At 37.1% G+C, this 26,023-nt stretch overlaps 1 protein-coding gene across 1 annotated transcript; it reads left to right on the forward strand.

Moving 5' to 3' along the window:
- Nucleotides 1–1,067: 1,067 nt before the first annotated feature.
- Nucleotides 1,068–25,797, forward strand: LOC101256545 (phosphatidylinositol-3-phosphatase SAC1). Its single transcript, XM_004250380.5, has 16 exons — nucleotides 1,068–1,401; nucleotides 1,560–1,764; nucleotides 1,853–2,018; nucleotides 3,279–3,501; nucleotides 10,374–10,450; nucleotides 12,231–12,418; nucleotides 12,532–12,629; nucleotides 12,828–12,961; nucleotides 13,051–13,185; nucleotides 16,900–17,284; nucleotides 17,407–17,528; nucleotides 17,710–17,820; nucleotides 18,569–18,766; nucleotides 22,963–23,154; nucleotides 24,795–24,906; nucleotides 25,295–25,797. Exons 1-16 carry the CDS (start codon nucleotides 1,270–1,272, stop codon nucleotides 25,541–25,543), a joined length of 2,727 nt encoding a protein of 908 aa, XP_004250428.1. The 5' UTR covers nucleotides 1,068–1,269; the 3' UTR covers nucleotides 25,544–25,797.
- The last annotated feature ends 226 nt before the right edge of the window (nucleotides 25,798–26,023 follow it).

The raw sequence follows: 26,023 nt of genomic DNA on the forward strand, positions 1-26,023 counted from the left end.
TAATAATTTATGAGAGATTTATAATTGAGAGTTTGAGACTTTGAGAGATTGTATAAGATTGTATAAGTATTGAATTTGTGATTTAAAATGGAAAAAAATGGTATATATTTATAGTGTAAATGGGTTAGAAGGGGGTGAGGGGGTCATATTTGACCGTTTTGGGCCCCAGCCCAACGGCTAGAAGGGCCAACGGTCATATAAAACGGTAACATTAAAAAAATATATATATAAAAAAAAGACCGGACCGGAACCGGTTCTTACCGAACTGGTTTTACCGGATAAAAAACCAGGAATCGGTCCGGTACCCGGTCCTGTATACTAAAAGACCGGTTCCTTACCGGTTCAACCGGTACCGGACGGACCGATACGGCAACCCGGTTGGAACCGGACCGGACCGGCCAAAAACCGGTCCGTTTGCCAACCTTAGTGTGGAACTTTCATTTTCCTTCAGTTCCTTAACCTCTCTTACTTCATGAATTTAATCCATAACAACTCCAGGCATCTTCCACCAAAACACACAAAAATAAATAACAACCACCAATAAATTAAATTAAATTACCTGCAAATAGAAATTCTTTTTAGGTGAATCTCAAAGTAGATCTAACAACACACATCATACGCCACAAACAGGTTTTCCTTTACATGAGCATAAAAATTGAATTTTTTTAACAGATTTTAGCATACTGCTGCATCAAGAATCAAGTATGTTAAAAAACAAACCATTTTAGTAAATGGAACAAAAAGTGAATAATAAAACACAAGTTGATTGGTGAAAATAATGCAAAAAAAAAAAAGCACAATAAAAGAAGAAGATAAAAAGAGAGAGATAATGGTAAATAGTAAAGGAAATTTAGGAAAATAGATAAAATAGGTTGATCGGGTTATTGTAAATGGAGTTGGGTCATCGGGTTAAAATAAGGAAGAGGGTTTCAAAAAAATTCGGGTCAATTTTGAGAACTCTGTTAAATGAATGGTAAATTTGATGAAATTAATAACAAAATCGATAAATTTAACTTTATATTAATGACGATGGTAAAATCAAATAATAAACTAAAGTTAAAGGGTGTTTTTCATCATTTTCTTTTTCTTTTTTTTATGGAGGGGCAACTTATTTTTAATTTATTTTTTATTTTGGTAAGAAATGAAAAATAAAAGTAAGGAACGGAAGAAAGCAGGGAGAATTGGGTAGAATTATAGTGTCATCTTGTTCATCAAACTACTTGTTTTGAAGTAATCGAACCTTGTTTCCATTGTTTCTTCATCTTTCCCATGGCGAAACCCGAGAATATGAAGTCAAATTCATCGAAGCTACCCCAAAAAATCCATCCCTCGAATGATCCATCTGAATTCAACCCTCTTTTTTATTCCCTCGAAAAGTTTCGCCTCTACGAAACACGGGCAGTACGTTACAGTTTCAATTCATTTGCCTTTTATTTTTGTTAAAAATCAGTTCTTTGTGGAAACCCCAATTCATGTTTTTTTTTAAAAATTTATTTATAGTTTCAATGAAAACCCAACTGGTATTATATTTTGATTGATTGCATTTTTGGTGTTTGCAGAGGTTTTATTTAATAGGGAGTGATAGGAATAAGCAGTTCTTCAGAGTGCTAAAGATTGATAGAATGGAGCCTTCGGATCTTAACATTAGTGAAGACCCAGTAGTGTATCCTCCTCAGGAAGTAAAAAGCTTACTTCAACGAATTGCTGAAGGAAATAGAGCTACTGGGGGCTTGAATTTTGTGGCTAAAGTTTATGGCATTGCTGGTTAGTCTTTGTTTGAACTCTCTTGCTATTACTGTTTCCACTAGAAATTTTGGGCTAACTTTTTGTATATGTTAATGTATTTGTTTAGGTTGCATTAGGTTCTTGGAGTCATATTATCTTGTATTAGTGACAAAAAGGCGCCAAATTGGATCTATATGTGGTCATGCCATATATAGTATAGATGAGAGCCAAATTATTACAATACCTCATGTCTCGGTCCAAACCGATGTTGCTCATTCGAAAACTGAGTTAAGGTAAGTGGTTTATTTGGTTGAATCTTCGGAATAAGAAGCTTTTGCTGCATGCTGTTTATATATCTTTTGCTCTAGTGATACAATTTACTTTCTTTTAATTGCTTAATAGTAAATCTTGAAACTTTTTTAAGTATACTCGGAGGGGTTGCGTTAAGGTTCTATTCTTTTCTTGGATATTTTGATTTACGGGACATTTCAAATCCATCCGCAACATATCTATTTGGGTTTCAATTGTGATAATTTATTTGCTTTATAGCACCAAGAAGGTGCAAAAATGTACAAAGAGGACCATTCTCTTTAAGGAGTCCATGAAGTCCATCATAGTATCATCATTACATTGTTCATCCTGCACAAACATGTCAAAAAAATATAAACACGTACTTTATACTGTGCACAACCTCAAATTTAGCCCCAGAGAATCTGGGGTTGCATAGCCTCAAGTTTACCTAAAAAAAATCTATGATTGGTTACTTCCATGCAGTCCATATTATGCTTGCAGGATCAGTTCTTCAAAAAGTTTACCTTGTGTTGTTGATCTTTTGCCCTCGTTAGTGATAAAAACTATCCTTCAGTTATCATAGCATAATTTACAGTACAAATAAGTTCAACAATCAGCACCAAGTTTGCTAGGTAGGCCAAGAAAATATCTATTGTTGTGTTCCCTTTAGAGATAAATTTTCCTTAAAATGATAGCTAAGCCGTATGCCACTGTTGTATCCCACATGAAGGTGCTTTATCATCACCGAGTTTAAGATGTTAGTTTTATATTTGTGGTTATGGAACAAAAACATTAAATTATAATTTGGAAAGTTAGTTTGAAAAGGAATTTCATTAGTAAAATGAATTTGAATATTTGGAAGTTGTAAATACTCTTTTGCTTTCTCAAAAGAAAATAAAAAAATTGCATAGAATAGTATTATTGCTTAGGTAGTGTTAAATTTTTGGAGTGAACAATATCTTGCAAGTTTGTGAGGAGAAAGTAATTAACTGGCCATTTTTTATTCCTGCTTCCTTTTTAAGATGTTCATACTTCTATTTGGTATCTTTTTCTAGTTTAGTGTTTCAAGATGACTACTAAATGTCTGATATGGATATTATGAAGAAATAGTCATTGCTTTGTTTGGATTTATTTTCACTTAACTTGAATTTTGTTAATGATTATTTGCTCAAATTTTGTGCCCTTTGTTTGATTTAATGAACGGACTTTTGGGCTTTGGCCCTTGGATTGTTTCTTGGCTGACTAATTTTCAATAATTGCAGGTACAAGAAGCTTTTATCCAGTGTTGACTTGGCAAAAGATTTTTTCTACAGTTACACCTATCCTATAATGCGAAGCTTGCAGAACAATGTCTTGTCTATGGGTGAGGATGGGATGCCGTATGACAATATTTTTGTCTGGAATAGTTATCTAACACATACAATTCGATCAAGATGCAAGAACACAATGTGGACAATTGCTTTAGTTCATGGGCACTTTAAGCAGGTGTTTGCTTACTTTTCCATTACGATTTTTTGATAACCGAGAATCCTCTTGGGTCGGTGCTGCATGGTTTTTTATTTGATAGATAATGGTCTGCTTCTCTTCCTTCTTTACTTAGTACTAGGCTTTTGTCTGAGGTAACATTCAAACACGTCACGTGCACCTAACTACACATCACATGTTGCGCTTTCACCACTGGACCAATGTTGGGGGGAAAACATTAAGACTTATTTTCCATTACGAATGTTTAAATCCTAGGTACTTTGTATATACTTGTAAAGAGGTCAATATGTGGTGAGGAGTTGACTTGAGCGATTCTTTGAAAATGACTATATACTTGCTCTCTTCACACTTATGGACCAAGTGAAGAGCATAAGGATGAGAATGATGAAGTCTTGTGTAGAAGATGCACACATTAGACATATGACAAACGTATTTCAGAAGCTCTTAAATAAAAATGGGGACATGGTGTCATGTTGGGGAGTTACAATATTCAAACAATCCGAGAGATTTTGGGTATTGTAGGTGCATAAAACCTGTAGAGACTGAGGGCATTATTTGTAAGATAAGAAGGGGAATAACAATCAGGCTAGACAAGATCCAAGTGGATTTTTGGAAGAATGCAGGCGAGACAGGTATAGAGTGTCTGGGTTGTTTAATGTCATATTTAGAACAGTTAAAATGCTAGAAGTATGAAGGTGGACTCAGTGTTATCAAAGGCAAAAAGCGCAATAAAGCTCTAAGGTCTATTGGGGCTTTAAGCGCAAAGCGCAAATAAAGCGTGAGCTTTGATGAAAAAAGGTGCAAAGGGAGAAAGATATACAAGTATATATGTTTAGTCCAAGGCTAATAGTTATAAACATGAAGTACAACTATATGACCAAAGAAATTGAGAAAAAAAATGATAAAGTAAAGTATCAATTGTTTAGTATACTTCTTGAGAAGAGGTTCATTGGCAAGGAAAATTTTGCCTTAGAACCTTGATGATGACACTGAAGCGCACATAAAGCGAGGTGGAGCTCACATGTTTTGAGCCTCTCTTCAGGGCTTAAGCGCACTTAAAGTACGCCTTTGACTACACTAGGTGGACTACAATAGTTCAAGAACAAGAGTGATATTCAGAATTGCAACAACTATAGGGGTATCAAGCTACTAAACCATGCCGTGAAAGTTAGGAGAGGGTGGTAAAGATGAGGATGAGGATGAGAGAGGTATGTATATCTTAGAGAACCATTTTTAATTCATGCCGTTGTTATCAACTACATAAGTCATTCATCTTTAATAAGATTGTTGGAGCAATATAGGGATAAAAAAAAAGACTTACACGTGGTGTTCATCGACCTTGAAAGGCTTATGAAAAAGTCCCTAAAGAGGTTTCTTGGAGATGTTTGGAGTCTGAAGGTGTATCCGTGGCTTATATTTGGGCAATTAAGGACATGTACGATAGAGCCAAAACCTGGTAGGATAGTGGGAGGTGACTTAGAATACTTCTTTGTCATAATGAGATTGCATAATGGTCAACCTTTAGCCAATTCCTATTTTCCTTAGTGTTGGACAAATTGTTAAGGCATATTCAAGGGTAGTGCAGTGGTGTATGTTATTCACATATGATATAGTAATGATAAATGAGATGTGTAGTGGAGTTAACAATAGGAGTGAAGTTTGGAAACATGCTCTAGAGTCTAAAGGTTTTAGGTTAAGCAGGACTAATTTTGAATACTTAGTGTAAGTTCAGTGATGTAATGTATGAGGCGGATGTGGAAGTGAAGATTGATGCACACATCATACCCAAGAAAGGAAGTTTCAAGTATTAGGTCAATTATCCAAGGAGATTGGTAGATTAACAATAATATTGTATGTTGTGTGGGAGCAGAGTGGGTGAAAATGAGTCTTGCCTCTGTGGTATTGTGTGATAAGAATGTGTTGCCAACGCTTAAAGGTAAGTTCTACAGAATGGTGGTTAGACCAACATTGTTGTATGGGTCTGAGTTGGCCAGTCAAAAACAACCTTATTTAGGAGATAAAGTTTGGTGGATAAAGTTGATCAGGAATGAAGTTATATGGCACAAGGTAAGAGGGGCTTCTGTGTATACAAGATGAGAAAAGTGAGACTGAGGTTGTTCGAACATGTGAAGAGGAGGTGCACAAATGTGCTAGTGAAGAGGTGTGAGAGGTTGGCTATACCAGAAGTCAGGAGAGGTAGAGGTAGGCCAAAAAAGAACCGGGGGAGTGATTAGATAAGATATGACAACTCTAGTTACTGCGGACATGACCCTAAATAAGAAAATATGGAGGTCATTGATTATGATAGAAGGTTAGTAGGTAGTCCAGTGTTTTTACCTAAGTTGCTCGCACTCGAGTGCGGGTGTGTGATACGGGTGTGGATTTAGAGGTCAGATTCTCTATGATCTAAATTTTAATATTTAGGAATATGGATCCATGCAGGGATTCGGCTAAAAATAATAGAGATAAAGCCTAAATTATGAGATATCATATGAAGAACTTGAGGAGAAAATATTGATCAATAGGATAATCGTGGAAAGAGATAAAAGGAGGGCTTGCTTCACAGAAGCGAGAAGTGTGAAGCGAAGCGCGCACTTTTTTTAAAAAAAGCGACATTTAGTATAAAAATAAAAAATATTAAATAATTAAATAGAGGTAATATAGTCTTAGATTAAAAGAAAATAAATAGTCAATAATACTCATAAGTCAAAACATATAAATCAAAAAATCAAAAACATAATTAAATCACAAAGACTCAAACTCCTATTCTTCAACAAGATCCTCAAACTCTTCAAGTGCCATAACTAAGGGTTATAATTGGTCATCATCTTCTTCATCAATGTCAAAAAAAAAAAATAGCTGCTAGCATACACACTGATCACAAAATAAAATCGAAAAAAAGAAGCAAAAGAATTGAAAAAAAACAGAGGAGGCAGTTAGTAATTGTGAACAGAAACAAAGCAGATCGCAACAGAGATGAAGAGAAGAAGAGAAGAAGAGAAGAAGAGAAGAAGAAGAAAAAACTACAACAGTCGCATCGTGAAGAGAAAAGAAACTCACAGAGATGAAGCAAAGGCGAAGATTGTATATTTCAGGAGAAAAGGAACTCACAGAGATGAACTAATAAACATCGGTTAAAACTTACCTGCAGTCACGGTCGAGGTGTGAAGAGAGACACAGTCTCAGTCACGGTCGTGAAGAGAGAAGAAGCGAAAGAAAAGTCGTGAAATAAAATTAAGTTATATTGTATATTTCAGATTTTTTTTTAAAAATAATCTATTTTTTTAAAAAAAAACCCTAATTGTCGCTTTTTTATAAAAAGCGCGCTTTATTGCGCTTTTGCCTTGGTGTCGCTTCTCGCTTCTTTATTTGAAGCGAGCGCCTTTTTCAGATCGCATCGCCTCAAGAGAAAGAAGTGCACTGGTGTCGCCTCGCTTTGAAGCGTGCTTTTTTGCGCTTTTCACAACATTGGTATTTCCACCAGTGTTTTGGGAAGCGAGAAGCGGGAAAAAGCGACGAGGGCTCGCTTCACTGGAGCGAGAAGTGTGAACCTCAAAGCGCGCTTTTATGTGCTTTTTACAACACCGGATTCCTTTTTTGATCATTTTGGCAATGGAAGGTTTAAATAATATGGTGAAAAAAGCAAAGCACATTGGTTGGATTAACGACTTTGAAATGGAAAAGAGGGACAATAGTAGCATGGAGATTACACACTTACAGTGTGCTGCACTCTGATTTTTTGCGATGCAAATGGATCAATTGAAGTATCTGAGGGTGATTTTGGTCGTATCTGAATGTGTGTCTGCTATGCATATTAACGGGAAGAAAAGCTCATTCTATCTTATTAATGAAGTCAATGATATGGAGTTCCTAGCCTCAATATTGGGAGGAGTAGTAGGGTCCTTGCCAACTATATATCTTGGTATGCCATTAGGGGCTAATACAAAGTCTAAGAAAATTTGGAATGGTGTCATTGGAAAGTGCGGGAAGAAACTTTCTAGATGGAAGTCTCAATACTTGTCACTAGGTGGAAGAGTCATACTCATCAACTCTGTGTTAGATGCCCTCCCCCCTTGCATGATGTCCTTATTTCCAATCCCAGCAAGTGTTATTAAAATACTTGACAACATTAGAACATCCTTCTTATGGCAAGAAAATGAGAAGAAATGTTTTTACTTGGTGAAATGGGAGGCTTTAACAATGAGTTAGAAGACGGGGGACTGGGACTCAAGGATCTGAAGTTTCAGAATAAGGCGTTAAAAATAAAATGGCTTTGGAGGTAGTCACAAGAAGACGAAATGTTATGGGTAAGGTCTATCAAGGCAAAGTATAAGGAAGAAGTGAGATGGATGACAAAGGAGATTAACACTCCTTGTGGGGTTAGTTTATGGAGATCTATCAGGATTTTATGGCCTTTGCTGAAAAACAGAAGCACCATTAAAGGTGCGGATGGTAGTAAAACTGTTTTCTGGAAGGATGTATGGCTAGGGACTGAGAGTTTACATGAGGCATCTACAATCTTGGTACTTTGAGGGTGTTTGGATTGACTTAAAAGTTGGTCAAACCTACTTTAAATCAGTTTTTAACTTGATATAAATAAAAAATGACTTAAAATAAGGTAGGAAGTGTTTGGCTAGGTCAAAAATGACTTAAAATAAGAAAAATGACTTAAAATAAGTCAAAACCAAAAGTAGGTTTCCCCCCTGCTTTTTATTTTTTTGACTTAAAAGTCATTTTAGTTTGACTTTTTTTTTTTTGACTAAAAAGCTACTTTTTTAAGCCAATTCAAACAGGCTCTTCATCAACATAATACAATGGAAGAACATTGGTCAAACCAAGGTTGGGGTATTACCTTCAGAAGAATGCCTAATGACTCGGAGGTGAGTAGGGTGATTGTTTTTTTCAATCTGCTGAGAAATTTTGGAGGTTTACAAGAAGGGGCTGACAGATTATGGTGCAATGGACACAACGGTGGTGCTTACAAAGTCAATGCAGCTTACAAACATATGAACCAAACCAATCATCAAAGGTAGGATGGCCTTGGAAGCATATCTCGAAGGGTAAGATACTGTATTAAGGTTCATGTTTTGTCTGGCTTTTGGCAAGAGAAGCAGTTCTTACTCAAGATAACTTGATGAAAAGAGGGATTACTATTTGTCCCAGATGCTGCCTATGCTGGGAAACTACAGAAACAGTTAATCACCTTTTCCTCCACTGCAAAATAACTGGTCAAGTATGGAGGATGTTCCTGGCACTCAGAAGTATCACATGGATAATGCCTGGAAACATTTCTGGAACTCTAGAATGTTGGGAAGAAGCAGGTTTGGAGGTCAGAGATAGAGGAAGACGGAGAATGGTTCCAGCTTGTATTTGGTGGACAATATGGAAAGAGAGGAATTCTTGATGTTATGAAAATAGGAGTAACTCTATCTATTAGATAAAGATGAATTGTGTTCGCTCTTTAGTTTTTGGTGTAGACAGTTTCTAGATGTATTAAGCTCCCTAAAGAAGACTAGAATAGCTCCAGTTTCTTAAGAGTCTTTTGAGGTAAATATGGTGCAAGTACAATTACCAATTTCAGAAAAAAATAATTTATATTTACAGGGTATTTCATTTTCTTCAATTTCACTTTATTTTTTGTTTTGATCACAGAAATTATTGAATTTGTCCAAAATTTTCCAATTGAATTCAGTCAAAGTACCAAAACAGGTTGACCAGATTGCCTACGGGTTCCATACTCACACCCATGTCGTGTCGACATGGGTGCGTCAGTAGAAGTGAAGAGTTCGAGCAATTTGGTTTTCGCACTTTATTTGGGAGAGGTAGGGGCCTAGTTGCCTCCTCTCATTATTAGAAGTGCTATTTAGTAGTCATTGTCTCTTATTTTTCGATGTATATTTCTATTTGTTGTTGCATTTGTACCATACTATTTTGCTATCGTATTTCTATTGCAATCCTGCTGCTAAAAGTTTCCTTTTGAGCCGAGGGTCCATCAAAAACATCTTTACCTCACAAACTTGGGGTATGGTCTGCATATGTTCTACCCTCTCCATACCCCACTTGTGGGACTACACTAGGCATGTTGTTGTATCAAATGGTGGTTAGAGACCGACTATGTTATATGAGGGGAGTGTTGGCTGACCAAGAATACTCATGTCCAAAAGACGTTAGTAGCGGAGATGAGGATGCTAGGGTAGATGTGTGGACATACCAGGAGAAATAAAATTAGGAATGAAAATATTCAGGATGGTAGGAGTGAAACCCAAGTCCCATGGAAGATAAGATGCGAGAAGTGAGGCTGAGATGGTTTGGGCTTGTGAAGAGGAGAGGTGCATATGCTTCGGTTAGGAGATGTGAGAAGTTGACCATAGTAGGCTTGAGGAGGGGTAGAGATAGGTCTAAGAAGTATTGGAGTGAGTTGGTCAGGTGGGACATTTCAGCTCATCAAGGACATGGCCCTTGATTGGAAGGTGTGGAGGTCGAGGATTGGAGTTAGAAGATTAGTTAATAGTTGGGCATATATTCGTTCCCTTTCCCAGAGTTTAGAGTTAAATATCCTTTCTTCCCTTCATTTTGTAGATTTCTATATCTACTTGTTTTTTCTCCTCGGTATCTTATTTTCTGGTTGTTTCTATTTGTTACCATTGTATCATTTTCACTGTTTGTTCAGCCGATGATCTTTCAAAAACATCCTCTATACCTTCTCAAAGGTTGGGGTGAGGTCTGTGTACACTCTGCCCTCTCACACCCACTTGAGGGATTACATTGGGACTGAGTTTGTTGTAATATATCCCTTCGACCAGTGTATTGCAGATCAGTTGATGACAAATTGCCTGGGCACCTAATATCTATCTTTTGCTTAATGGTTGCAGACTAGGCTATCAATATTTGGAAAAGACTTCAGCGTTTCTCTGATTTCTAGGCGTTCTCGGCATTTTGCAGGAACACGGTATGCAAAGTGGCCTTTTCATGTTCTATTATTACGTAATTTGCCAAAGCTTTTCCAGCTTTCTTAATTGACATACTGCACAAACTAAGAAGTTGTAAAAAGACTTTTCTTCACATTGGTAGAAGAAAACTGAAACAGAAGACAATAAACTGTCTGGGAAGGAAATAATCTTTCTTCTTAAATGTTGAATTATGACCCTACTTGTTCGGATTGGTGTTCACCTCAAAGTGCTCCCAGACCGCATGTATACATACGTAAGTAACTTAGTGCAACATGTAAAATTTCACTGAGAGAAATCAGCATAATCAAAGAGAGATTTAACAATGAGAAGAAAGATCAGGTGATAAAGAATAAAGAAAAAAAGCGATGGGGAAAGACCCCAGACCTGGTTTGCAGGTCCATATGATTAATGGGTGTAACTGAACACTATATTCTATTGGCACTCTGCTATGGGTCTATGTATTTACTTCGTGATGTGGATGATATAATTGGCATGGGTAGTGCTCAGTAGGGGTCGGCTGAATTGAATTATCTACTTCCATACTTCCAAGCCAGGAACCTTGGTAGATTCTGTACTTTTTGGGGATTAAAGTTGCCTAGTCCACATCATACATTGTTATTTTACTGAAGAAGTACACTCTTAGCAGTCTCTAGAGTCTAGAATATAAAAATGACCATTGCAGGTCCAATGACACTGTTGTGAATTCAATTGTTAATATTCTTCCTATTTCTGTAGCCTGAGCTCCCATTCTAGGTATTGCAATCCATCTAATTTAGTCTTTCATTGCATGTATCATTAGACTCTGTTTGTATTGGAAAACAAGATGAATTTTAATGGAATGGGTAGACGAAATACCAGGAGAGGTCCCCCTTCTGTCATTTTATTACTTGGAAACCTATCTGGAACCATAAGGCTCATCCTGGAGTTGAATTCTCTGTCGTGACTGCAGTGCTTGAGGCTATTCTGACTCGAGACAATCTCCAGAAGAGGGGTAGAAAGTTCACTGACAAATTTCTTTTTTGAGGCTGAATGTCAAGTCTGTCAATCCTTATCTGCTGGACTGCCAGTTACCAGTACTTTTGGCACATGCTTCTCCCTACTTTTGCTTTCAATGGGTTCACATTCTCTATGCATGCTTGCATTGTGGTGATTGGTCATACACCCAAACTGCATTATGTGGACCCCAGGGAAACCTTGAAGAAAAGAGACAGTGGATGTTTCAATGATTTTTCATAGTTCCAAACTGAAATTGTGATCTCTAGACAGCAACTTCTTTACGGATAAAGAAGTCTGTGCAGAGGGAATTGCAGATGTGCTCTCTTGTTTCTTATTAATCCTAAATAACACTGCTGTATTAGTTTTAAAAAAAAATCGATTTCAAGAAACATATAACACTGCTGTATCTTTGTTCTTTCTTGTTTCTAAATGGTTCATGTTTTCATGATTTTATTGGCTGACAGAGATTGGCTACATATGCTAAGAGGTTGTTGTTGGCTGGTTGTTAAAACGTTAAAAGATAGTTTTTAGTAGTCTGTGGTATTTATCTAGGGTCTGTCCTAAGGATGTTATGGGAGTATGGAATACTAGTCAGTTTTTAATGTATACTTCTTTGTACATGCTTTGCCTTACTAGAAAACCATCACGCTTCTAATGTTCTCAACTAAGAAAGCTGAATAACTGAATTTTCCTGTTGATATGCGAATTGGTACGTCTGTGATCTTTCGTGGGTAACTTCAGTATCTGTCGTGAAAGTCTTACCAGTGAATATTCATGCTGCAGTTACTTGAAAAGGGGAGTTAATGATCATGGAAGAGTGGCAAATGATGTTGAAACTGAACAAATTGTGCTTGACGAAGAAGCTGGCTCATGCAAAGGAAAAATGAGCTCTGTTGTTCAAATGAGGGGCTCAATTCCTCTTTTCTGGTCACAAGAAGCTTCAAGATTCAGCCCAAAACCAGATATAATATGTAAGAGCAACTAAATTCTTCTACCTGATTATTACTAGAAAATTTTGAAGGTGGAGTCATTTCTACTCTTGTTCTGACTGGAATGAGCTTGCTTGTCTCCTTTCTCATCCAAGTACAAAGATATGATCCTACTTATGAAGCAACCAGACTGCATTTTGAAGATCTTGCAAGAAGATATGGAAACCCAATAATCATACTTAATCTGATAAAGGTTTGTGCAAAATGAATCTGGTGGCCTCCTGAAAATTTACATTGTGTTTGCTCTAAAGTTGATCAGAACTGTAGTTTGTCCACCTCTTGGGCACTATTTACTTCGAATGGTTCTGGTCTTTAAATTTCAGAATTCAAGCTTTTCCTTCCAATTTTATTTTATTTTTGATTCTGTCCTTTATGAATTCAATGACTTCAGACAGTTGAGAAAAGGCCACGAGAAATGATGTTGAGGCGTGAGTTTGCAAATGCAGTTGGGTACCTAAATCAGATACTTTCTGAAGAGAATCACCTAAAATTCATACATTGGGATTTTCACAAGTTCGCAAAAAGGTGTTTGATTATTTTCCCCTGATTATCCTACTAAGTTGATTATTTTAGTTCTTTTTTGCTAATTTTTCCTTATTTTCCCCTGTGTTAAGCAAGTCTGCAAATGTATTAGCCGTTTTGGGTGGTGTGGCGAGTGAAGCTCTTGATTTAACTGGGTTTTACTACGGCGGAAAGCCAGTGGTTGTTAAGAGGCGGACTACACAACTCAGCCGTACAAGTACAGCGAGGTATGTTATGCATCTATTGAGATGTGTTGGAACAATCGAGTATCATAATCTTAGTTGCTCGGACTCTTCCCTTTTGGTGCCGCACCCATGTCGATACGAAATGGTTGTGGGATCCGTGTCCGATTTGGTGAACCAGTTTTGGGTACTTTGACCAAAATCGATGGGGAAAGTTTGGACAGTTTTAATGATTTTTGTAATCAATACAAAAGCTAAGGTGAAATTGAAGAAAATGGAATGCCTTTTATATAGAAATTTCTGTCACTCCTTTTCCTTTAATCTCCTTCTAGGATTCTCCTCGAGTTCTCCACATAATCTCGTAATTTAGGTTTTATGACCCTATTTTAATATATTTTGATTATTTTTAGGCGAATGCCCGCACCCGTATCAATACATGGATCCATAAAATTATATTATGAATGATCCGACCTCTAGATCCGCATACCAGACACCCGCACCCAAGTCCGAGCAACTTAGATCATATTTACTAGGCATGTAATGAGTTACTTTGAGTCGAAATTTGTTGTTTACTTGAATTTGATGGTTTATACAAGCACTGAAAGGTATGTTTATGCAGTTATTGAGATGTGTTGAAACAATCGAGTATCATAGTTATTAGGCATGTAATGAGTTGCTTTGAGTCTAAATTTGTTGTTTACTGAATTTAATGTTTTAACTTGCGAAGGCTAAGGTAATGCTAATTAGTTATACATCATGTAAGTCAATTCAATTCTCTCTCTATTCCACGCTACTCATTTTGTTCTTTGGTCTCTCTTTCTCGCCTTAATCAAGTGTTTTCTGTCTTTCCCTGAAGATGACGATAAAGATGTTGATGCTAGAATACTATTTTCCCCATTCTTTTTCTTATCTCTCTCTCTCTCATACACACACACTCTCCTTTCTCATTTGTCTGTTTCACTACTGTTGCTTCTCAGAATGCTGCAAAAGAGAAGAGTACTAATTGATGGGAAAGGAATGTAATATTGAAATCGGATTACCTCTCTATATGTGAACCAGTCTGTATCAAAGAGGAGTAAAATGTCTGGTCCTATTGAGGTTTTAAGCATCAACTTATCATTTAAACAATAAAGCTGAATGGAGTTTTAGATATATATAAGATAAGATGTAGCACCAGAGGAGAAGGGAGAAAAGATGGGAAAAGAGGGGGGGGGGTATAGAAAGGACAACAAAAGGATGAATTAGAGAAAAATAAGAGATGTCTATTTTAGAAAGGTTGTTCATCAAGTCAACATTGTTAAGTTTCCAAAATTAAAGTATAAGAGGGTTTTATTTATATGATAGTGAGTTTTGAATAAGTTAGACCTCATGAAACTTTTAGAACTCTAACTAAAAAGAGAGTCATGCACCGAAGGGTGTGACCTGGTGGTCAATAAAGTGGGTTGAGAACTATAAGGTCTTCGGTTCAAATTCCAATGGAGGCATACATTACTAGATGATTTCTTCCCATCTGTCAAGACTTGGTGGAAGAAGTTACCCGATACCTATATGAGTAAGAGGTAGCAGGTACCTTTGGAATTAGCCATGCACGCAAGCTAGTCCGGATAGCATGGTAAAATGAAAGATAAGAGTAATACTCTTTTCGTAGATTATATGACCTTGGGAAGGCCTTAGGGGGACAAATCTAGTCCATAGACATATGGAATAGTGTGATCCAGAAGTGTGAGAAGAAATTGGCCAAATGGAAGACTCAGTACTTATCTAAGGGGAGTGACCCTTATTAACTCATGCTTTGCCAACCTGTATGATGTCCCTGTTTCCCATCCCAGCAGGGGTCATTAAAAGGGAGAAAATTTTTGTGGAAGGGCAATAAAGAGAAGAAAAGCTTCCATTTGGTTAAATGGGAGGAAGTGATGACAAGCAAGAAAAATGGAGGGCTGGGAATAAAGAATCTGAAATTCCAGAGCAAGACTCTTCGTATGAAATGGTTGTGGAAGTATCCAAACAGAAACCAAATGCTATGGAGGAAAGTAATTGGAGCTAAATATGAAGAAGAGGACAACTGGATAACTGAAGACGTAACAACTCCTTATGGGGTTAGCGGTTAGCCTTTTGAGGTCCATCAAAAGCTTGTGGAATGAAGAAGTAACTCAAACTCAAGGCAAAAGTAATGGATGGGAGCAAGACCAGATTTTTGGAGGATATTTGGCATCAGAAAGGTAGCATGGAAGATCTCTTTCCAGACATCTACAACGTAATCATGCTTCAACAAAGCACTGTAAGAGATTTATGGTCACCACAAGGATGGAATTTCATTTTCAGAAGGCAGCTTAATGATAGGGAAAGTGTGAGAGATGCTAATTTTTCAACACTGTGGACACTTCATTAGACTAGAGACAGGAGAGTATAAATTAAGATGGACAAGATATGACAGGGGAGTGTTCAAAGTCAACGAGCCTACAATTTGACGGATCAGACAGATCAACAGCGCTCAAGATGGCCCTCGAATCAAATATGGAAAACCAGAATTCCTCACAAAGTTTCCTGTTTTGTCTGGTTAATGGCTAAGGAAGCAATCATTTACACAGGACAATGTTACGAAGAGGGGGATAACCTTGTGTTCCAGGTGTTCCCTTTGTGGTGAAACATCTGAGACTGTTAACCATCTATTTTACATTGCAAGTATACCATCATCTGTGGGGAATATTCCTAGTCTCAAAGGAATCTCCTGGACAATGATCAGGAAGGTGGCTGAGGCATTACTATGCTGGGAGGAAGCAGGTGTACATGCTAAGGACAAAGGTAGATGAAGAATTATCCCGGGGGCTATCTAGTGGGCTGTTTGGAAATACAGGAACTCAAGATGTTGAGAGCATGGAGAACAATGTGTAGAAAGTTAAACTAAACTGCATTTTACTTTTAGTTTTTTGGTGTAACCAGTTATACTCAAATGACACTCTCTCTATTATTGATGTGCTAGACGCAATTTAGACAGAGAAGTGAAATCAGGAGATTTGTATATAATTGTTTCAGTACAACCATGTACTGCTTTGTGATGTAATACAAAGTACCAAGTTTAAAAAAAATTCCTCCATCTCCATTTTTATGATGCATTTTGACTGAGCACAAGGTTTATGAAATTGAGAGACTTTTGAAACTTGTACTCTAAAACAAGAGATAGATATTTGTGTGGCTATAAATCATCCCATTTATGGATAAGATGAGAAGTTTAAAGTTATATCGTTTCTAATTATAGAAAGATATTATTCTTTTTGGAACATACTTGAAAGGAAAGTGCATCATATAAATTGGGATGACGGGAGTAATATACTTTTCAATAGACAATTCTAACATTATTCTGTCACATGGACTTTTGAGAGTGAGGACCTTTCTAAAATGGTATTCAAGTATAGTTGCTCGACTTTGAAGTAGTTGACACCCCGACAGATACAAGTTTATTATCATTATTCTAGTCTCAGCCTTTCTATGATCGTTCCACATTATTTGCTGTTAAATACATATCTGCCCTTAGTCACAAGATGATGGTGTACTCTGTTGTGGGCCTTGTGGCCAATATTTTTCTTACTCTCCATGTAACATTCAGACCTCCTATAAGGTACTTCTTCTTTTAGAGTGAACGAGTTTCTAAGGAGATCTAGCGCTGTGAATTTTGTCTGGATTGTGGAATATTTACTGCATTGATGCACCATTCATTTCTGACTAGATATAGCTATAACTGTTTCATGGTGTTTCGTGCAGGGATTCTTCTCTTAGAGATTTGAGGGCAAATTCAGGAGAGCTCTCAAGAATCGGAAGCAACAATGAAATCCTGAATTCGCTGATCAAACAAGAAAGAGAAGCTGATAATAGTCAACAAATTGGCAAAGATAATGATGATAATGCAGCACCGAAGTTCCAAAGTGGAGTGCTGCGGACCAACTGCATTGATTGCTTGGACCGAACAAATGTCGCCCAATATGCTTATGGTCTTGAAGCTTTAGGTCGCCAACTCCATGCTATGGGCTTGACTGATAGACCTAAAGTGGACGCTGACAGTAGTATTGCTGCTGCTCTCATGGATATGTACCAGGGTATGGGCGATGCTCTTGCTCAACAATATGGTGGCTCTGCTGCTCACAACACCGTATGTTGACTATTTTTACTGTCTGACTAATTACTAATAAACCAATATCTCTTAATGTTTTTGAATAAATGTCGATTCCTAGTAATTATTCATATTGTTGATAGTTCTTTTGGTTAAACTAGGTGTTTCCAGAGAGGCAGGGAAAGTGGAAAGCTACAACTCAGTCGAGGGAATTCCTGAAGTCTATCAAGCGATATTACAGCAATGCATATACAGATGGAGAAAAGCAAGATGCAATTAACTTGTATGTTTATCCCCTAAACTTTTAACTTCCATGTAATATTCCTTGTTATAATGCATGCATCTAGTTGGTTAAGAATTTCCCAATCTGAAGTTTGGAGTTCTCGATATATGGGTTTCTGTTGCATTTTTGGTGGAAAATTTTGATGCTTAACAATTGTGTCACTCTTTTTTTTCATTTCCAGATTTTTGGGATATTTCCAACCTCAGGAAGGGAAACCTGCACTTTGGGAGCTAGATTCTGACTATTATCTTCATGTATCCGGCATAGGAGACGATCTCATCCCAGATTATGGGTATTTTATTGCAAATTTTATTACTTCAGAAAATATCTATGGCAGATACTGTCTATAAAAATTGTTGTCCGAAGAGCATTTCACATGGTTACTTTTGGGTAGAGGTCAAATTAAAACCATTATTTGGGGGGAGTTTGAATTTCCTCAATCATTTATATTCCTCTTTTCCTGTTTATCCTTCTTTCTTTTTTATTTTGGGTGTACGAAAGTTTTGTCCATTTGATAAAGGAATTCTTTTTAACTAGACTATTAAGTGTTTTGAATATCCTGCCATTGAAAAAGGTACTTTTTCCCCCTTTTTCAATTAAAAACTTTCAACTTAAACAAGAATCAATTTTCTCCACGGACAAATTGGAATTTCAATAAAATAAAACTTGAAATTCGCAACTTAATGCTCTTTCCTATCAGACTAGGATACTTGAATTGAGATGGAGGAGTAATATAACAAAAAAATGTCTTCCTTTTGTCGCGCTAAGAGCATGATGATCTGTGACTACCTAGATGCTGCACTCAAACTAGTAAAGAGGATGAGGCTCCTTGGCTGCACAATGGACTCCTTTTCCTGTCAAGCTTCTAATTTGCTGGTCTTTTTTGAGTAAAGTGAATGGGTGGCAGATCTGAAGTGGATTTCAAGCCCCGGTTTAATCGACTGTGTATTTGTAAATAAGGAAATTTTCAACAGGAAATTTCTCTTCCAACATATGCTTGTCTGCTCACTAATAAATGTTTGTCTTAATTCATGGCACAGTTTGTCATTTGTTGCCATAGCTGTTGGACAAAGAACCACACTAGCCCCTGTTCCAGCTTGCAGGGAGGATTTCTTGCGCATGAAGTTGACATCATTTGACAAGTTGCTTGAAAGAACATGCTGTCATATTAAGAATGTACGGCTCTGTAGTGAAACTGACCAAAAATCAGGGAATTCCGGAGTGGCACCTGATGCTGCGTAAGTGTTTAAAGTAGTGTGACATATAATTTAGTTTGACATTTCATTTTCAACTTTTAAGTCTACTGAAGTTTTTATTTACATGCTCTGAGAGTTATAACAACTTCTATCTTTGTACATCAAAGGTTTGCCCTTTAAATCTTGAGTTATAACTAGCATGACATCTGTCAATAATGTGTCCGGAAATGCAAAGTGGCAACATCATTTAACATTGTTCTCTCTTTCATACTCATTACATTGAAAAAGTTCTGAGTCTTAAATGCTGAGATGCCTTCTGGGTCGATTGTTGATTTATTTTTATCTCATTTCTCGTCTTTGAGTTGATCGCTTTGGCTGACATGGTAAAAACAAAATAATGAGTTGTACCTTTTTCTTTTTGTCCTTGCTGTGTCTGCCTCCTTACTTTGTTTATCTTTCTTCTTTTTCTTCTTCTGTTTTCCTTCCTTCAAATTTTAGCTGTACTATTAGTAAATAATTTGTATAGTCAGTCGTCAAGAGACGAACATACAATGTTGTTAAATATTTTTGCGTTAGGCTTGAAATGAACAATTCTCTTAATTCCTTTTTCAAATTTTACATGGTTATCAATTACCATGCTTCAATATTTATTTTGTCTTACAAACTCCTTGAACTGACACCTTTCCATTAGTTGGTTACTCCCATATAATGTAATATTTCTGCTAAAAGGATTAATGTTTACTTATTTTTATTTAAAACTTTTTTGAAATGTTCAATGTGTACTCTTTATAGGAATTTCAAGCATTATTAGTTTTAATAAGCATTAGTTGCCAAAGTTTGTAGTGTTGTTGGTTTCCATAGTCTGTGAGATACTTGCTAATTATAGGTAATAAAAAGGGTTAAAATGTAGTTTATAAAAGTTTGGGGTATTAAAAAAAGTTAGGGGAGTGGGGGGGGGGGGGGGTGATGTGGAGTAAATGGGGTCAAAGAGCCATTGGTGGCCCCACTAGCCGTTACCCAACGGCTCTCCAATGGTCAGAATTCAAAAAAAAAATTAAAAAAAAATTAAACCGGACCGGGACCGGAACCGGGATTAACCGGTAAAATCCGGTTTCCGTCCCATTACCTGTACTGGACCCCGTCCCTACCGGTCCATACCGGGACCGGTTCTAGACAGTCCCGGTTCCGCTGCCACCCATACTTGCTACAACAATGCCTACTTATTGTTTCAAGGCGTAGCGGTTGTTCAATATTCTCTTAATACCATTGAAGCTAATAAAACTAATCCCTGTTAAAATATTTGGAGCACTAACTCTTATTCAAATGGAGATAGAAGATACTTCTACGTGTTTGAGCCCTGAGAAAGAAGGAGATTACATGACGAATGTTTTCATACCAGGGGGTGCTACAACATAGGCCTCAATAAAGCCAAAGAGGCTGTCTAAATCCATGAAAAAGAAAAGGTGACAAGAACACAAATTTTTTTTCACATAATAGCAAATGCACATAGAACTTAGAAGATATAATAACATAGATCAGCTCATGGTATAGGGAATAATACTCGAAGAGCCACACAAAATTGAAGGGGAAATCATTGATTTCTATAAAAAAAACAATATTGTACACTAAAAGTCTTAAACTGCTCAATGGAGGTCTACTTTTCAAGATGTCCAATGTCCAGTCATAACAAAGGAGGGAAAGGAAGCTTTTCAAGCCAGCTTTGAAGAGAGTGAAGAGTTGAGATGTTTGAAGATGTGTGTGGTGGATAAGGCACCTAGTCCTGATGGATTCACTATGGTGTTCTTCATCAAGTGTTGGGAAATTGTTCAAACGAGACATAATGGATACTTTCCAAAACTTCCATGTGCAAGAAGTTTTTGAGAAAAGCTTTAATGAAACATTTCATTGCACTCATACCAAATAAAGGAGCAAAGGAGCTAATGAATTTCAGGCCTGTTGCACTCATACCAAATAAAGAAGGAGCTAAGGGATTTCAGGCCTAATAATCCTGAGAGTTAGCGTGTACAAATTACTCTCCAAAGTACTGACTGAGAGGTTGAAAGCAGTGATTAGTAAATTGGTTGATTCCCAGCGGATCACATTTATTAAAGGTAGACAGATCATGGATGTTGTGTTGCTAATGAAGTTGTAGATTCCAAAATCAAACAGAAGAAACCTGGTATTCGGGGACTTAGGGAAAGCATATGATCATGTTAACTGGAGGTATCTAATTGTAGATGTTGAAAGAATGGGTTTCGTGTAGAAATGGTTGAGATGCATAAAGTATTGTATTTCAAGTGTCAAATTTTCTGTGCTTATTAATGGAGCCATGCAAGATTATTTCAATACTCAGTGAGGTCTTAGGCAAGGTGACCCTTTGTCACCTTTTTTGTTTTTAAGCACTATGGAGGGGTTGAGTAGTATATGATCTAAACAAGAAACAAAGTCTGGTTGAAAGGTTTTAATGTTACCTGAGAAGGTGGTGACAATTTGGAGGTCACACACCTACAGTATGCAGATGATACCCTAATTTTTTGTAATGCTGAGGAACTACAACTAAAATATATGAGGGTTATACTGATTTGTTTGAAAAGGAATGTCAGATTGCATATCAACTGAAGGAAGAGCTTAGTGTATCCAATCAATGAAGTCACAAATATGAATTGCCTAGCAGCAATCCTTAGTGGGGAAACTGGTACTCTGCCAACAACTTATTGGGCATGCCTCTAGGTGGAAAATCCAGCAATGTGGATTTATGGAATGGTGTGCTGGAGAAGTGTGAAAAGAAATTGGCTAGATGGAAAACTATATTTGTCCTTCGGTGGCAAACTGACTCTCATCAATTTAGTCTCAGATGCCTTGCGAACTTACATGATGACTTTGTTCCCAATACCAGCAGGAGTCATCAAGAGACTGGATACTATCAAGAGAATGTTCCTATGGCATGACAACAAGAGAGGAAAAGCTTCCATCGGTTGAAGTGAGGAGTAGTGATAATTGGCAACAAGGCAGTGGGTGTGGGGATAAAGAACCTAAAGGTGTAGGGTGAAGCTCTCAGAATAAAGTGGTTGTGGAAGTTTGCCAATAATAATCAGATGTTATGCAAAAGGGTAATAAGTGCAATATATGAAGGTGAAGATACGTGGATAACCAAACAAGTGGCTACACCTCATGTCGTAAGTTTGTGGATATCAATAAAAGGCATGTGGGATGAAGTTAAGAGTAATGCAAATATCATACTTGTAAATGGAAACAAGACAAGATTCTGGAAAGATGAGTTGCATGAACGGAAAACCTGGAAGTGCTTTTACCTGACATACACAATATAGTTCTGGGAGAGCAAAATACTATAGCAGAGTTATGGACAAATCAGGGTTGGAGCTTTAATTTCAGAAGACAATTCAATGACCGAGAAATAGCAAGAGTGATGGAATTTTTCAACATTGTGGAAGCTTTTAATGGGCTACAAACAGAGAAGATGTTATGTGGTGGAAGAGAAATGGCAAAGGGGAATTCAAAGTTAACTCAGCCTATAGATTTTTATGAATCAGACAAACCCACCAACACACAGTTGACCATGGAAACAAATATGGACAAGCAAAATACGTCATAAAATCTCATGTTTCAAATGGATATTGACCAGAAGCTGCTTTGACTCAAGATAACTTGACAAAAAGAGGGCTAACATTATGCTTTAGTTGTTTCTTTTGTGGGGAGGCATTAGAGACAGTAAACCAGTGAACCATCTGTTCCACGCTGCAAGTATACCCAACAACAATGGAGGTTTTTTTTAAACCCCAAAGGCATCTTTTGGGCCATGCCTAGGAAGGTCTCTAAGGTACACAGACCTTACCACTAGGTGGGGTCTGGGGAGGGTAGAGTGTATATAGACCTTACCACTACCTTGTGGAGGTACAGAGTTTGTTTTCGAAAGACCCTCAGCTCAAGTGCATCAAACCCAAGTAGAAGAGCACTTACGACTAAATTTTTTTTTTAAAAAAACACTATTCTAAGAGTAAATCAAGTTTATAGTCTCTCAAACATCTCCATCTTCACTGAGTAATTTGAAACTGTGTTCGAGTCTCGAAGTCATTCTTGCGTTTTTTCTTGAGATCTTAAAGATTGTTTTCAGGTATTTTGATAAACCAGTTTATTTTTATTTTATCTCAAGTATATTGATTCTTCTATTTTGTAGTGTAAATTTTGCAATAGCTGGTAATTTTGAGGTTTTGTTACAGTGAAATACAACTTAGGAGCCCAAATTGGCTTTTTGGACAGAGGAAGTATGATGATAGTAATTCTGCATCCAAGTTGTCTTCACATGCAGTTCCTAACGGGGTTTCAAATGGTGAGAATGAAGCAGATGGTCTTGGTGACCTTACCTGGATTTCTGGTGTTCCTGATTTGAATCAAGAAGATATCTTTGAAAGGTATTTTGCCCTCATAAACTTTTCATGTGTTTCCTCATCCATTCTGATTTTTCATTCCCCTTTTCTCGTTGCACAAACAACAACAACATACCCGGTGAAATCCCACAAGTGATGTATGGGGAGGGTAGAGTGTATGCAGACCTTACCCCTATCTTGGGAGGTAGAGAGGTTGTTTTCGATAGATACTTGACTCAAGGAAAAGCATATCAAAGCAAATTGAAAAAGCATAACTGAAGTGGAAGGATATGGCAAAATACTATAGGAAGTATGACGAAGCATTCTAAAAATGGAACAATAATTACACCTCAAAAGTGCGATAATCTAAGTACAAGAAACAGTAAATAGTAATAAAAAAAAGAGAAACACCACGAGTATTAATATAGAAAGGGAAGCACACCAACATTCTACTACTTACTAACCTTCCATCTTTATTTGTGTCCTTCAGTGCATATCTGGGGTCTATTTCCTTGAATAATAGACCCAAGAGACTTGATGCAAAAGCATGTGTTAGGAAAATACTTGATTAGGATGCAGAAGTTTATAAGCTTTTTTTATGAATTTATTATTCATAACAGAGTGAAATATGATCAACTCTATGGTTCATCATTAGCTGTATGTGTAACGCCATGGCAAATTATAGTTTTACCATTTTACCGAAGTTGATTAGACCGCCTTTTAATTGATGATGATGCAATAGCTTGGAGGTGACATTAATATCTGGTCGTTTGGGTAATATAATGTTTATTTTGGATGTTTAACTAGCTAGAGTGGAAATATAACTTCTTATGCAGTTTGTTTGTTTCCTAAAGTGCAATTGGAAAAATACAAATGGAAAAAGTTACTAAGCTAACATCATTGTTCAACTGTCTAAAGTTGTGTCTGAGGCCTCATTTTCCAGTAACCTTTTAGGTGGTAATCTATTTATTCTAATATATTGTAGAAAACTGAACTGAATTACTGTTTGATTTTTTCATTTTACTAGTCAACAATAGTGCCTACTTCTAGTATACAAGAGGAGTCACCTTCAAAGCTTACCTTATTTATAGAAGAAATAATATTGACAACTGAAAGGTATAGGGGTTCAGTGGTGAGCCGTAATTGGCCCACTCTGTAACTTCCTCAGCGTTATCTTCAACTTCCCTGGAGAGCTGTAGTTCTAAAAATAAATTCAGTAGAGTGCCGGGCTTCACTGCCGCACATGATTTCCAGGTCCCCTTGCAAATGGGGTTTGCTCGCAATGCGAGCCCCATGGTGAGCTCCGTCTCCCATTTCTTCTTGCCTTCTTTTCCTTTATCATTTTGGCCTTCCATCCTTAGTCTAAAACACTAGACTCCATCCAAATTTATTCAAACACCTTATGACCTTATTACCTCAGGGGGTCTCACACTCCATGTTTAGTGTGACCTTAACATTTTTGAGCTGGAATTGGATGAATTTGAAGGTTCGAGTTTGTTCGGCCTTACACAAAGAAAAGGGAGCTGGTATTATTCCTTATTTTTCTTTCATGTGGCCACTCATAAGGAACTGATCAATACGTCTGTTTTGGTTCCTCTCAAGGGACTGTATATACAAAATGATTTTCCTGTTGTTGCACTCTTTCGGTTCAGTTCACACTCTCTCTGTTTTTAATCCTCTTCTAGATACCTTACAATGACGGCAACAAATGAAGCTAATGGCTGGTATGGTGGTACATTGCTTGGTGATCAAGATGAAAGCAGTGAAATCTACCGACATTATGCAGAACTTATCCAGGTACAAATATGTGCAACTTTGTCTGTAGTCATGCTTTGTTATATTCTGGTGCGTGGAAATGTTTTGCTGGTTAAGTCGCTCAAGTGTTTCCGTTTCTCTCAAAGTAAATTAGATTAGATGCTTATCATGTTGAGCACTTCCAATCGTATTTAGGACTCACATTAAGCATGAGGCTGAAAATTAAGTTAATGCAAATTTCAATTACAATTAGCTTACGGCTCTGAGGGAACTTTAGACCCAGACCCATTTACAAAATTGTCTTTCGGCTTCAATGAGCAATATTCCTCTATGATATGCGGCATTGTTTTTTAAGTACATGTTTTTATGTAACAGAAAAGTGAGTGTCTTTGGATTTGCCTTACTCAGATGATTTTGTGTTAACAAGCAGGGCCCTGCAATGGAACCTTTTGAACATGATTCTGAGAATGAGAAGTATTACACAGAGCTTCTCCTGAAAGGCTCAGCTGAAGCCATGGACGATGTAGCTATTGAAGCAGAGATGGAATCTGCTTTCAAGGCGTATGATCAAATTGGTGCAGATCTTGGGATTTTCCCCAAGTCGTGTAAGGCATTGGCTACTGATCCCAGCCAACTAACGAGATGGCTAGTTGGTGAAGATAAGCTGCCCAACGTATGAAAAAAATTACACAGATATCCTGGCATGTATGCATTTTGCCATGTTCATATATTTTGTTGTAATATATGATGAGCTCTTTTTGAACATTTTATCTCAACAGATAAAAGTGGATGATTGTTTGTGAGCAGCAGGTTTTACTGCTGAAAAAATGCTGCTCCTGTACAGTTGTATTTTACCTGTAGTCTGTAGACATGTGATCATCAGTACTTGAATCTGCGTTTTACATTTTACTCAAGAAGCACAACTTTTTCTTCCCTTTCTTTTTTCATTAGTTTCAAATGAGATGCCAATATTGGTGTTAGAATTATATTTTATATCATAGTCATTTTCTGATGGAGTGATTGAGTCTGTCTCAATTGCCAAAGGAATGAGTTGGTGATGATAGGCTAGTTCGATGCCTTTTAGTAGTGCAAATAATTCCAGTGAAGTGGCATTGAAACTTTGGAGTTGTTGGTGGTATCCTATCTTCTAGTTGTCGTG

The sequence above is a fragment of the Solanum lycopersicum genome, chromosome 11, assembly GCF_036512215.1.
Source record: "Solanum lycopersicum chromosome 11, SLM_r2.1".
Taxonomy (NCBI): Eukaryota; Viridiplantae; Streptophyta; class Magnoliopsida; order Solanales; family Solanaceae; genus Solanum; species Solanum lycopersicum.